This window comes from Psammomys obesus, unplaced genomic scaffold (genome assembly GCF_907164565.1).
Source record: "Psammomys obesus unplaced genomic scaffold, mPsaObe1.curated_primary_1811, whole genome shotgun sequence".
In the NCBI taxonomy this organism is placed as follows: Eukaryota; Metazoa; Chordata; class Mammalia; order Rodentia; family Muridae; genus Psammomys; species Psammomys obesus.
The window spans coordinates 251,080-265,009 of NW_026596201.1; the positions used below are offsets into that span (position 1 = coordinate 251,080).

At 39.3% G+C, this 13,930-nt stretch overlaps 1 gene segment (V, D, J or C); it reads right to left on the minus strand.

Annotated features, from left to right (window-relative positions):
- Positions 1-8,208: 8,208 nt before the first annotated feature.
- LOC129667988 (immunoglobulin kappa variable 4-1-like) lies at positions 8,209-8,836 on the minus strand. The segment is given in 2 exon segments: positions 8,209-8,597; positions 8,782-8,836. Coding segments are annotated over 2 exon segments (444 nt in total).
- Between the last annotated feature and the right edge of the window lie 5,094 nt (positions 8,837-13,930).

Here is a 13,930-nt window from a genome sequence, read left to right on the forward strand (position 1 = left end):
CAGCCTACAGACTGGGAAGGGAGCTTCACCAACCCTATATCTGACAGAGGACTAATATTAAGAATATACAGAGAACTAAAAAAGTTTAAAAGCAACAATTCAAGTAATCCAATTAAAAACTGGAGTACAGACGTAAAGAGAATTCTCTGTAGAGGAACAGAGAATGATAGAGAAACACATAAGGAAATGCTAAAAGTCCTTAGTCATCAGAGAAATGCAAAACAACCCTGAGATTTCACTTTACACCCATCAAAACAGCTAAAATCAAAACCTCAAGTGATGATGCATGCTGGAGAGGATGTAGAGAAAGGGGAACCCTCCTCTATTGCAGGTGGGAATGTAAACTTGTACAGCCACTTTGCAAATCAATCTGGTGCTTTGTCAGATAACTAGGAAAAGCTTCCTCAAGATCCAGTTATATCACTCTGAGGCATATATGCAAATATGCTCAAGTATACAATAAGTTCATTTGCTCACCCTTGTTTGTAGTCACATTATTTGTAATAGCTAGAATGTGGACAACAACCCAGATATCCCTCAACTGAGGAATGGACACAGATATTGTGGTACATTTACACAATGGAATACTATTCAGCAATCAAAAACAAGGGAATCATGAAATTTGCAGGCAAATGGTGGGATCTAGAAAAGATTATTCTGAGTGAGGTATCCCAGAAGTAGAAAGACATACATGGTATATACTCACTGATAAAGACTGATAAGATAGGATAAACATACTGAAATCTATACACCTAAAGAAGATGATGATCAATCCTCACTTAAAAAGAAAAATGGGATGAACATTAAATATAGGAGAAAGCAAGTAACAGGACAGAAGCCTACTATAAAAGGCCTCTAGCAGTGTATCAAACCAGATACTGAGACTCATAACCAAACCTTCTGCAGAGTGCAGGGAATCATATGAAAGAAGGGGGAAATTAGTGTGACTTAGAGGATAGGAGCTCCACAAGGACCAATATATTGGGCAAAATTGTCTTTTATGAGACAGTTTCTCCAACCAAGTACCATGTATAGATATAGCTAGAACCCCTGCTCAGATATAGCTCATTGTAGCTCAGTATTCATGTGGGTATCCTAGTAAGGGGAACAGAGACTATTTCTCACATGAACTCAATGGCTGGCTTTTTGACCTATCCCCTCCCACTCCCTGAGGGAGGAGCAGCCCTGCTAAGCCATAGAGGAGGACTTTGCAGCCAGTCCTGAAGATACCTGATACACCAGGGTCAGATGAAAGGGGAGGTGGTACTCCCCAATCAGTGGATTTGTGACGGGGCAGGGAGGAGATAAGGGAAGGAGGGTGGGGATTGGGAGGGAATGAGGGAGTAGGATACAGCTGGGATACAAAGTTAATAAACTGTAACTAATATTAAAAAATAAAAAAAAAATAAATAAATAAATAAATAAATAAATAAATAAATAATGAAAAGGACAGTAATTGATCTGGGAGTTTTGAGGTTTTAAATTTGGGTTGTACCTCTATGAGATTATTACCCCCACCAAATTATTTTAAAGTAAGATTTAAAGGCTGTGAATACTTAGATTAGTTTGGCACCATTTGTTGTGGGTTATTAATATTTATTATTGATTTACCTTTTACTAAACCAGCTGTATAACCCAATCACCATATAAAGACTAAGATGTATTTAATTAACCTAGAACACAGTGCTGAGCAATCATCTAAAACCTCTAAGCCTGTATAGTTTCCTACAATTCAGATTTTACCCATTATACTTCTTTTTAGTCATATCTTAGGTCCAATTCATCTCTCCACATGGTACCAAGTCTTGTCCTGCTGACCTCTGTCTTACTCTCATCCTTCCTTCTCCTCCTCTCCAGCCTAGAATGTTCCACCCTATTCTCTTCATTGCACAGCAATGACTGGTTGTTTAATTGACAAGTACAGAGAACAAATGATGGCATGTTTACATAAACTTCAGACAGATGCTGCTTAAAATAATCATCACAATACAATATCCAGATTGAAACCAGACAATGGGTAGAAAAATCAGCATTTAAATGAACAAGTGTATATTGTATACATTCCATAAGAACATTACACTAATACCCAACCTTAAGAACAGATGTCCTTAAACATACAGAAGGCTTATAGAACACCAATTAGACTACAGTAGAAATTAATTTCCTCCCAACACATACTAATCAAAACATTAAATCTGCAGAACAGAGAAAATTATTAAAACTGGCAAGGGAAAAAATGCCAATTAACATAAAAAGGCAGAACTATCAGAGTCACACCTGACTTCTCAACAGAGACTATGAAAGCCAGAAGGGCCTGAGCAGATATCATGCATGTACTAAGAGACCACAGATAAAAACCCAGATGGTTTCAGTGCATAATTCTACCAGACCTTCAAAGAAGAGCTAACACCAATACTATTCAAACTATTCCACAAAATATAAACAGAGAGAACATCACTAAATTCATTTTATGAGGCCACAGTTACCTTGGTACAAAAAGACCCAACAAAGAAAGACAATTTCAGACCTTTTTCCCTTATGAATATTGACACAAACTTGCTCAACAAAGGACTCACAAACTGAAACCAAGAACACATCTAAGATATCATCCACTATAACTAAATGGGCTTCATCTTGGGTATACAGGTTCAATATACAGATATCCATCAATGTAATCCACCATACAAACAAACTGAAATAAAAAACAAAAAAAAAAAAAACAAAAACATGATCATCTCCTTAGGTGCTGAAAAAGCATTCAACAAAATCCAACACCCCTTCATGTTTAAAGTCTTGAAGAGATCAGGAACACAGGACACATATCTAAATTAAGGCATTATACAGCAAGCCTATAGCCAACATCAACTAAATGAAGAAAAACTTAAATTAATACCACTGAAATCAGAAAGAAGGCAAGACTGCCCACTGTCTCCATATCTCTTCAACATAGTACTTGAAGTCCCTGATAGACCAATAAAAAAAAAAAAAATTAAAGGAGATCAAAGTGATTCAAATTGGAAAAGAAGTCAAAGTATCACTATTTGCAGATGATATGATGATATACACGAGGGACCACAAATATTCTGCCAGAGAATTCTGAAAGCTGATAAACACCTTCAGCAAAGTGGCTTGATACAAAATTAACTCATAAAAATCAGTAGCCCTCCTGTCTATGAAAGACAAATAGGCTGAGAAAGAAATTAGGGAAACAACACTCGTCACAATAGCCACAAAAAACATAAAGGATCTTAGTGTAACTCTAACCAAGCAACTGAGAGACATGAATGAAAACAATTTCAAGTCTAAGAATAAAGAAACTGAAGAAGATATCAGAAGATGAAAAGATCTCCCATGTTCACAGATGCGTAGGATTTAAATCGTAAAAATAGTCATCTTACCAAAAGCAATACATTTCCCATCAAATTATCAACACAATTCTTTCCATACCTTGAAAAAAAAATTCTGAAATTTCATATGAAAAAACACAAACAAGAATAACTAAAACAATCCTCTACAATAAAAGATCTTCTGGATATTTCTCCATTCCTGATCTCAAACTGTACTATAGAGCAACAGTAATAAAAACTAAATGGTATTGGCATAGAAATTGACTGGTGGATCCATGGAATCAAATCAAAAACCCAGAAATAAACCCAAACACCTATGGACAACTGATTTTTGACAAAAATACCAAAACCATACAATGACAAAAGGATAGCTACTTCAAAAAATGGTGCTTGTCTAACCAGATGTTGACATATAGGAAAATGCAATTAGAAGCATTTCTATCACCCTACACACAATTAAAAAGCCCTAGTGGATCAAAGACCTCCAAATACAACCAGGCACACTAAATCTGTTGAAAAAAAAAAAGCAGGGAAGAGCCTCAAACTCACTGGCACTGTAACTTTTATCATGAACAAAACATTAACATCTCAGGCTCTAAGATCAATAATTCATAAATGTTATCTCCTGGAACTGGAACTTTTCTGAAAAAAAATACAGGAAACTCTCAATGGAACAAAATGACAGCCTACGGATTATGAAATAAAACTTAAACAACCTTACATCTGACAAAGGGCTAATATTGAGAATAAAGAAAGAACTCAAGAAATTAGACACCAACAAACAAAATAATCCAAGTAAAAAATTGGGGAGACAAATAATAAGAGAATTCTTGACAGAGGAATATAGAATGGTGGGGAAACACTTAAAGAAAAGTTGAACATCCTTACTCATCAAAGAAATGCAAAGTAAAACATCTCTGAGATTCCATCTGACACCTATCAGAATGGCTAAGATCAAATACTCAACTGACAACAAGTGCTGGAGAAGAAGTGGAGAAAGGGGAACTCTGCCCCCTTGCTGGTGGGATTGTAAACTTGAACAACCACTTTGGATATCAATCTGACGCTTTCTCGGAAAACCACAGAGTGCTATCTCAAGATCCACCTATATTACTCCTGGGCATAAACTCAAAAGATACCCCATTATACAACAAGGACATTTGTTCAACTATGTTCAGGGCAGCTTTACTTGTAATAACCAGAATTTGGAAACAAACTAGATATTTCTCAATGGAGGACTGGCTACAGAAATAGTGGCATATTTACACAATAGAATACTACTGAGCCATTAAAAACAGGGAAATCATGAAATTTCCAGGCAAATTAATAGAACTACAAAAGATCAGCTTGAATGAGGTAACCCAGAAACAGAAATACATGCATGGTAAACACTCACTTATAAGTGGATACTAGCTGTATAATATAGGATAGCCTTACTAAAAATCTACAGACCTTAAGAAGGTAAACGTCAAGAAGGACCCTAGGAGGATGCTCAAATCTCACTCAGAATGACAAACAGGATACACACCAGAAGCAGTGGAAGAGAGGGAACAGGATGGGAGCCTACTATAGAGGGTCCTCTGAAAGGCTCCACCCAATAGGAGAGTGAAGCAGATGCTGAGAAACACAGCCAAACTTTGGGCAGAGAGCAGGGAGTCTTATGGAAGAAAGGGGAGAGAAGGGCATGGAGGAGACAGGAGTTCCACAAGGAGACCAACAAAGCTAAAAAACTTGAGTCCAGGGGACCAAGAAAGGACTCTGCATAGAGATGAGCTAGATGCTCTACTCAGATGTAGATTTGAGGAGTTCATTCTCCATGTGGGTTCCTCAGTAAGGGTAGCAAGTGTTGCATTTGTGATGAACTAGATCACCTGATCTTTATCATTAACCCTGGTGATGCAGTATTGTCATGACACAGAGGAAGGGGATCAAGGCAGTCCTGATGAGACTTGATAAGTGTGAGCAGATGGTAGAGGAGGAGAACTGCCTCTTTCAGTAGACTAGAGGAAGGATTTAAGGAAGAAGAGAGAGGAAGGGTGGGAATGGGAGGAGCTTAAAGAGGGAGCTTCAATATGGATATATAAAATTAATAAATTGTAAAAAAAATAAAAATGAAAAAAGAAAAAACACAAAAAAGAAAGAAAAATACAGGATACATACAACAATTCACAGACCTAAAGAAGCTAAATAATGAGGACCCTCTGGAAGATGCTTAATTCTTACCCAGAAGGACAAATATAATAGACACTGGAAGTGGTTGAAAAGAGGAAAGAGGATGGGAACTTATTATAAATGTCTTCTGAAAGACTCCACCCAGTATGGATTCAAAGCATATGTTAAGACTCACAGTCAAACTTTGGTCAGAGCTCACAGAGTCATAGGAAAGGGGGAATTGAAGGAAGCAAAATGGACAAGAACACAATAACAAGAGAGACAGAGCAAATCCTGGCACAGAGGGCACAGCAGAGACTGATGAACAACCAAAGACCATACATGAAGAGGACATAGACTTCCTCACCTGAAGTAGCCTACAGGTAGCACAGATTCCATGGAGGCTACCTAGTAAGGGGATCAGAGCTGTCTCTGACATCGACTCTGTTCTTTGATCACTTCCCCCTGATACGGTGCATTGCTAGACCAAAGAGAAAGAAGATGCAGGCAGTCCTAATGAGACTTGATATGCTAGAGTCAGATAGTAGGGGAGGAGGGCTCCCCCTTTATGAAAAATATGGGATAGGAATAAGGTATAAGAGGTAGGTAGATTGAGACCAGATGGATTTGAGGGAGGGGGCTACAATTGGGATGAAAAGTGAATAAATCATAAAAGGTAAATTTAAATTTTAAAAACACCAGATTACTAGACATGCAAGAAAGAATTTTGGGTCTTGAAGACAAGGCAGATGAAGTAGCTATCTCATTCCACTGTGATTCCACTGTGTCTGTGTCCACTGTATCCACTGTGTCCACTGTATCTGATTCCACTGTGTCTACAACAATATTCAGACACAAAATATGGAAGAAACATGATACATTAACAAAAGACCAACCTTATTAATAGTGTGGATAGAGGAAACAATCAGGTCAAGAGCACAGAAGATACATTCAACAATATCTTAGAATAATGTTTCTCTAATCTGAACAATGAGATAGCTGTCAAAATACCCACACAAATACCAAGTAGACAGAAACAGAAAAGAAGTTTTCCACAACATATAACAATCAAAACACTCAACATGTAATAGGGGGAAGGGTGATTAAAGGATTCAAGGGGACAAGACAAACTCACATATAGAGAAGGACCATTAAAATACCATGTGATTTCTCAGTGAAGACTGTAAAATAAAGGTCCTGTAAGGATATCCTACAAACTCTGAAGGACCACAGGTTCAGCCAACACTACTATATTCCAAAAACCTAACAACAACAATAGACTGAGGAAGAAAAATCATTTCACAGTGACATGAACCTTCAGATGTAAGGGACAGGAACAGTGAGATGTCAAGTGGAAGAAGAACAGAAGGAGGAATTAAGAAGACAATAAAAATGTTTGCATAAGTTGATGATTATGTCAAGCAAGTTTATTACAAAGTGTTGCATATTCTACACTATTTGAAGGGAGGTGATGGATCAAGGTGAATAGAGAGCTAAATCAGATACTGTTGGCAAATAAAGCACAGGATGCCTCAGTCACAGTTGCCCTAGGACTGATATCCATGGCCCTTCAGGGGAGAAAGCCCAATTCTCAAGGACTGAAACCTTAACTCCTCCAATGCTCAGGCTCCATGTTCACAGTGGACCTTGCCAAGACTACCTTGGACAACAACAGAGAACTAATATTCTCTTTGTCTTTTCTTGAGGGCTTCTGAGAGGCAGAAGAGGTCTTTCTGCCTCTTAACATGCTCCCTGTTAATTTTTTAAAATTTTTTTCAACCATGTTCATAGCATGTTTATTTATTTATTTGTTGGTAGGGGAGGTCCTCCTCCCCTTCCCTATGACCCTAGGTTTTCAGGTCTAATCAGGACTGGATGCATTGTCCTCCTTTGTGGCCTATCAAGGCTTCTCCACCCTTGGGTGAGGTGATGAAAGAACCAGCCACTGAGTTCATATCAGAGACAGACCCTGTTCCCATTACTAGGATACCCACTTGGATACTGAGCTACCATGGTCTACATCTGAGTAGGGGTTCTAGGTTATATAAATAAATGGTCCTTGGTTGGAGTATCAGTCTCAGAAAAGACTCTTGTGAGCATATATTTTTTGTTCTGTTGCTCTCCTTGTGGAGATCCTCTCCTTTCCAGGTCTTACTATCTCCCCCATCTTTCATAAGATATATTTGAATAGCAATGAGAATCCAAGATCCCATAAACCAGCAAACATGTCCTAATATTTTCGAAGTTTAATTAGCACAAATATTCTCAGCATAATACTCAATGAATGTTGATGGTTGTTAAAGGGATTTAATCCTTGCAGCTGGTATTATAAATCTTTGGCCAACTCTGAAAGAATTGAATGCAAGATAAGCACTGCCCAGTTCAATACTAAATCGCTGTGGATTCTTAAATCTAAACTAATAATCTCATGGTGCTGTATATTTGTACATGATTTTAAATTTTATCCTATTTCTGTATAGATTCATTGTAGCCTAAAGGCTTAACATGGAGATTCCTAAAGCCAGCATGACACTATAAAGTTCACTAATGTGTCTTGCTTGTACTGTAATCTCTAGGTTCAACACCCCAACTTCTAGATCTCTTAACTTAGCTTCTCACTCTTTATATAAATATACCTATGTTTGCCAAAACTATAAAAGGATGAAGGCTATTTCTAGATTAATTTACTGCTGAATGCAGGATCAATTAGTCATGCATAGAAAATCGCAGGCAGAAGGGGGAAGTGTGCAGTCCAATGGCTGTGTGTGCTGCAGGTTTTTGTTAGAGGCTGAAGCACTGTGGGAGGATAGCTGCTATGCTGCTGACAATAATAAACTGCCAGGTCATCATCCTGCACACTGCTGATGGTGAAAGTAAAATCCGTCCCAGATCTACTGCCTGTGAACCGATCAGGGACCCCAGTATGTCGAGTGGATGTATCGTAGATTAGCAGTTTAGGAGGCTGGCCTGATTTCTGCTGAAACCAAGCTACATACTTATCTACATTCTGACTAGACTTGCAACTTAAGGTAATCCTGTCTCCTACAGACGTGGACATGAATTCAGGAGACTGGGTCATCACAATGTTCCCTTGAGCACCTGCAACCAGAAATAGACAATGAGTATTCACATATACACAAAATAAATTCCTGATACAAATGTTAGGTTATAAAATGCCTTTTACAATGGCATTGCCTGAATACAATTGGATTCCAATAGTAAATAGCTGTTTCTCTACGAATGAATTATATTGATGATATTCTAATATTCTTTAATGTCTCACCAGACATCCAGAGCAGCAGGAATAGGAAGACCTGGGCCTCTGACTCCATCTTCATGCCACTGCCTGTCTGATGCTTCAGTTTCACTACACAGGTCTGGTTTATAAAATGTGGACAGCTGGGCTGGCTTGTAGGGAACTATGCAAAGTAGTTATCAAATAGGAGGGTAAATAGCCTGGGTATTGTGTTGTGAGAGTATCCAGGTCAAATCTACAGCCAGAAAAATCATCACAGTGATTAGGCAATCACTGGAGGAAAAGTCAACATAATCTGATTGGCCTGCTCTTTGATCACCTCCCTCTGAGGGGGGAGCAGCCTTACCAAGCCACAGAAGATGATAATGCAGCCACTTCTGATGAGAACTGATAGTCTAAGAGCAGAAAGAAGGAGAGGAAGACCTCCCCTATCAGTGGACTTGGGGAGGGGCATGCATGCAGAAAGGGGAGGAAGGGTGGAATCGGGAGGGGAGGAGGGAGGGGCTTATGGGGGGGATACAAAATGAATAAAGTGTAATTAATAATAATAAAAAAATAAAAATAAATAAAAAACTTCAAGGACCAATTATAGCTCTCAAACCACAAATATCAAGATGCACTCATGACAGACTTCTTTTTTCAAAATCAAAACTTTTTATGCAAAGTAACTTCTACAGAAATAATACTAGAAAAACCTTTGATTTCATTTTTGAGGAAACAATAAATATCATGATCAACAGCACCAGAAAGAAACTCGGGAAGGGGAAAAGAAGAAAGGAAAGAAAGAAGGTGAAAGTGAAGAGGAGGTGAGAGAAAGGAAAGAAAGGATAGGATGGAGAGGAGAAAAGGGAAATCTAGATTGGGGAGGGATGGTAAAATATGGAGAGGAGAGAAGTAAAATAGAAGATAAAAGAGAATAAATAGTATAACAGAAAGGTTTAGGGGTAGAGTCTCAGGTCAGTGGTTACAAGAATTTGTTTCTCTTTTAAATGACTCACTTTTGATTCCAAGCAATTGTTTGATAATTCTCAGCCATCTATAATTTCCTTTATGGCACCCACATGGTACACCTACATACATACGTTCATATCTAAATACATGCATAGAGTTGGAGCACTAAGCTACTGCTCAAGCTACTACTAGGTCGGCAACCTCCATTCCACTATCATAGATTCTAATTCTCTGAAAGGCCCAATGAACACTTTCCTTAAAAGTTGCTTTAGTTGTATTGTTTATCACAATAGGAAAAATAAATAAGAAAAAGGGATAATCCATCAAGAAGATATTATACCTATAAGAACACACACACAAAACAAGAACAATTGTATCTTGATTATAATACTGCCATGGCTTCTTGTATCTATTACTCCAAAAGCCCTTGATTAATTTTTTTCCAAGGGAGGAATACATCGATGAGATTAGTTATCATATTGTTTACATAGGGGCTTCGGTTTCCCCTTCATAAATAAATTTACTCATAAATTTGAGTAAATTTAAATTTACTCATAAATATGAGATAAAAGCCTGGAAGGTAGAGTCTACCAACATACAATCATATTTCTGTAGTACAGAGTGAGGTTTCTGGGTCTCTACAATTTGAGAGAAGACAGGGAAAATTCAGAGTGGTATGTGACCCATGACAAAGAGGCAGAAGTGGATATATGGCTTAGAAACAAAACTATTACCCGTACCTTCTCATTTATAAATCTTTTTTCATTTTTTATTTTAATTTTTATTAATTACACTTTATTCACTTTGTATCCCCCTGTGACTTCCCCCCCCTCCCCTCCCAATCCCACAATCCCTCCTCCTTCACCACACATGCCCTTTCCCAAGTCCACTCACTGATAAGGGAGGTCTTCCTCTCCTTCCTTCTGATCCTAGTTTATAAGGTCTTATCAGGAGTAGCTGCACTGTCTTCCTCTGTAGTCTGGTAAGGTTGCTCCCCCTCAGGGGGAGTTGAACAAAGAGCAAGCCAATCAATTCATGTCAGAGACAGCCCATGTTCCCATTACTATGGAACCCACTTGAACACTGAACTACCATGGGCTACATCTTTGGAGGGGTTCTAAGTTATCTCCATCAATGGTTCTTGGTTAGAGTTCAGTCTCAGAAAAGACCCTTGTGCTCAGATTTTTTGGTTCTGTTGCTCTCCTTGTGGAGCTCCTGTCCTCTCCAGGTCTTATCATTTCCTACTTCTTTCATGTATTTCCCTGCACTCTGCCCAAAAGTTGGCCATAAATCTCAGCATCTGCTTTTATACGCTGCAGGGTAGAGCTTTTCAGAGGCCCTGTGTGGCAGGAATCTGTACTGTTCCCTGTTTTCTCCTTCTTCTGATGTCCATCCTCTCTGCCATTCTGTATGGGGTTTGAATATTTAGCCAGAGTCTTCCTTGTTGATTAGTTTTTTTTTTTAGGTGTACAGATTTTAGTAGGTGTATCCTATATTATTTATCTAATATCCACTTATGAGAGAGTATATATCCTGTGTGCCTTTTTGCTTCTGGAATACCTCACTTAGGATGATCTTTTCCAAGTCCCACCATTTACCTGCAAATTTCATAATTTCCTTGTTTTTTTATTGTTGAATAATATTCCATTTTGTAGATGTACCACAATTTCTGTATCCATTCCTCAACTGAGGGGCATCTGGGCTGTTTCCAACTTCTGGCTATTTCAAATAAAGCTGCTACAAACATGGTTGAGCAAATTCCTTATTGTGTACTTGAGCATCTTTTGGCTATATGCCTAAGGGTGGTATAGCTGGATCTTGAAGAAGCACTATTCCTAATTGTCTGAGAAATTGCCAGATTGATTTTTCAAAGTGGTTGTACATATTGCTTTGCCTTTTGTTGGTTGCATTTTTACATTGGCCTCAACCCATCTGGCTATCTCAGTTGCTGTCTGTTAATTTCTGGTGCCTGCTGGGTCCTGGGATGGGGATAATCCCGTTGGCAGGGTTCTGAAGAAGATCTCCTCTGCTTTTTGGGTGTGGTCAACTGAATGGTGATTCTTCTCAGGAATTGTCACAGTTCACTTCAGGCACATGGACCTGTGTGGTAACTGTGGTGTTCAGGAAGGCTCTGTTCTCATCAGGAGATGTCCTGGAGATGGCTTCCCTGCTGCTGAGTTTTTTGCTCTGAGTTTAGTGAGCTGCAGCTGCTGTTCTTAAGGTGTATTTTTTGGGTGCACCCTTCTTGAAGAACCAGGGATTCCCACAGTTTTGTCAGTTTAGCTAGGGATAACAAGTGGCACATTAGACCAGTATCTGAGGGCTGCTCTAATGGGTCTCAGGCTTTTATAGGTCTGAGGGTACAGCTGTATGCCCCGGTACCCTATCAGTAATCAATGGCAGGTGAGTAAGGCACTCTTGCTTGCAGTAAAAGGCTAGAGCCTAGAGCCTGAGTGAACCCAGAAAGTCTTCTGGTGCTGGATGTCCTGAGAGTTGGACCTGATGATCCCTCCCATATGGGGTTTCCTCCTGGTAGGGACACCCAGACTGTGCTTTGGGGACTACAATTCTTTCTGGATGGTGAGTAGAACCCACAGGCACAGGCGTGTGTGGCTCCACCTTGCTGACAATTGGACATCTGGGCTTCTGAAGAATCTGTAACTTTTCCTGAAAACTTTTCCGGGGAGTGGTGGTGTCGGGTGAATATTCTAAGGTCAAACCTGCTGTTCCTCTCTCTGTAGGTCACCCAATAGAGAAATTCAGTCTTTGGATCCCTCTGGGCCACAGTTCTATCTGGGGCTGTTAGTCAGGCACAAAGGCCAGACTTTGTTTTGGCGCCTGTGTCCCAGGCTATGTATGGGCTGGCTGCTGCGCACCTGCTGCACTTTTCCAGGGATTGTCTGGGTGACTTAATGTCGGTCCCAATCATTTCCTGCACTGCGGGATTTTCTCTCGACTGGAAATACCAGTCTCTCATATTGTGGGGCCCACAGTTCAGTCTTTGACAGTGATCAGAGCATGTGACTCTGGGCTGGTGACCGAGCGCCTGGTGGAACCAGGACCTCTTTCATGGTTTAGCTCGGTGAGTTGAAGCTGATTGAATCCCACACCATGGGCTATCCTCTCACCTGGGAAAAACTGTTTTAAGACCGAGGGTTCTGTCTGCTGGTCACTGTGCAGATCCTATTGTGCTGCAGGTCAGAAAGAGTGTCCTCCCAGCACTGCCATCTTGGATCCTCCCCCCCCCCCATAAATCTTATAGTTTAAATATAATTATATAAACATGAACACAATTGCGGTAGAAGTGTAGAAGTAGAATTTAATGAGAGAAGGAAATGAGGTAAATGATACATGGAACAGAGAGAAAGAGGACAGTAATGGGTGTGTCTTATTTAGGATTACTATGGCTATTGTAAAATATCATGAAGAAAAGCAACATAAAAGGATGGGAAATTTTATTCTTCTTACACTTCCAGGTAACAGTCCATGACTGAAGGAAGTCAGGGCTGGGATCCAAACAAAAAATATACCCAGAAGCAAAAGCTGAGCAGAGGCCATGGAGGAGTGCTGCTTACTGGAATCCTCCTGATGACTTGCTCGGGTTGCTTTGTTGAGGAATCCAGGGTCACCATCAATGGCTGCATCGCCTAAAACACACTGGATCTTCACCCATCAATTACAAACTAAGAAAATGCCCTACAGGCTTGCCCAATACCCAGTAGTATTAAGGCATTTTCTCAATTGAGGTTTGTCTCTTACAGATGATTCCAGTTTGTGCCAATTTTACATAAAATCTCATCAGTACTAGGTATACACATGGTTATGTAACATAATCTTGAAAGAAGATTGCTTTTATAAAATCCAACATTATGTGTAATGACTATAGGCCAATACAGTTAATTTTGCCACAGGTACAGCATAAGGAACATAGTGGCTAGGCAGGTGCTCACTGAGTCTCCACTGCTGCCCGTGTGTGTTCTGTCCATGTGCAGAATACATGGAGACTGTTGGATTTAGACAGGTGAATGTTCGTCAGTTTCATTGTTTTCTTATTGAGTCTGCCAAAATTTTGATTTATTCCTGCCTAGCTCAGGGATATATTTATATGACATAATTCCTCATGATTTGTGAAAGTACTTTTAGTTTTTCTAAATAACTCAGACAGAAACAAATATTATGCATAGGCAATAGTTATTCATAGGTAATATTAGAAGTTCAACAAAGA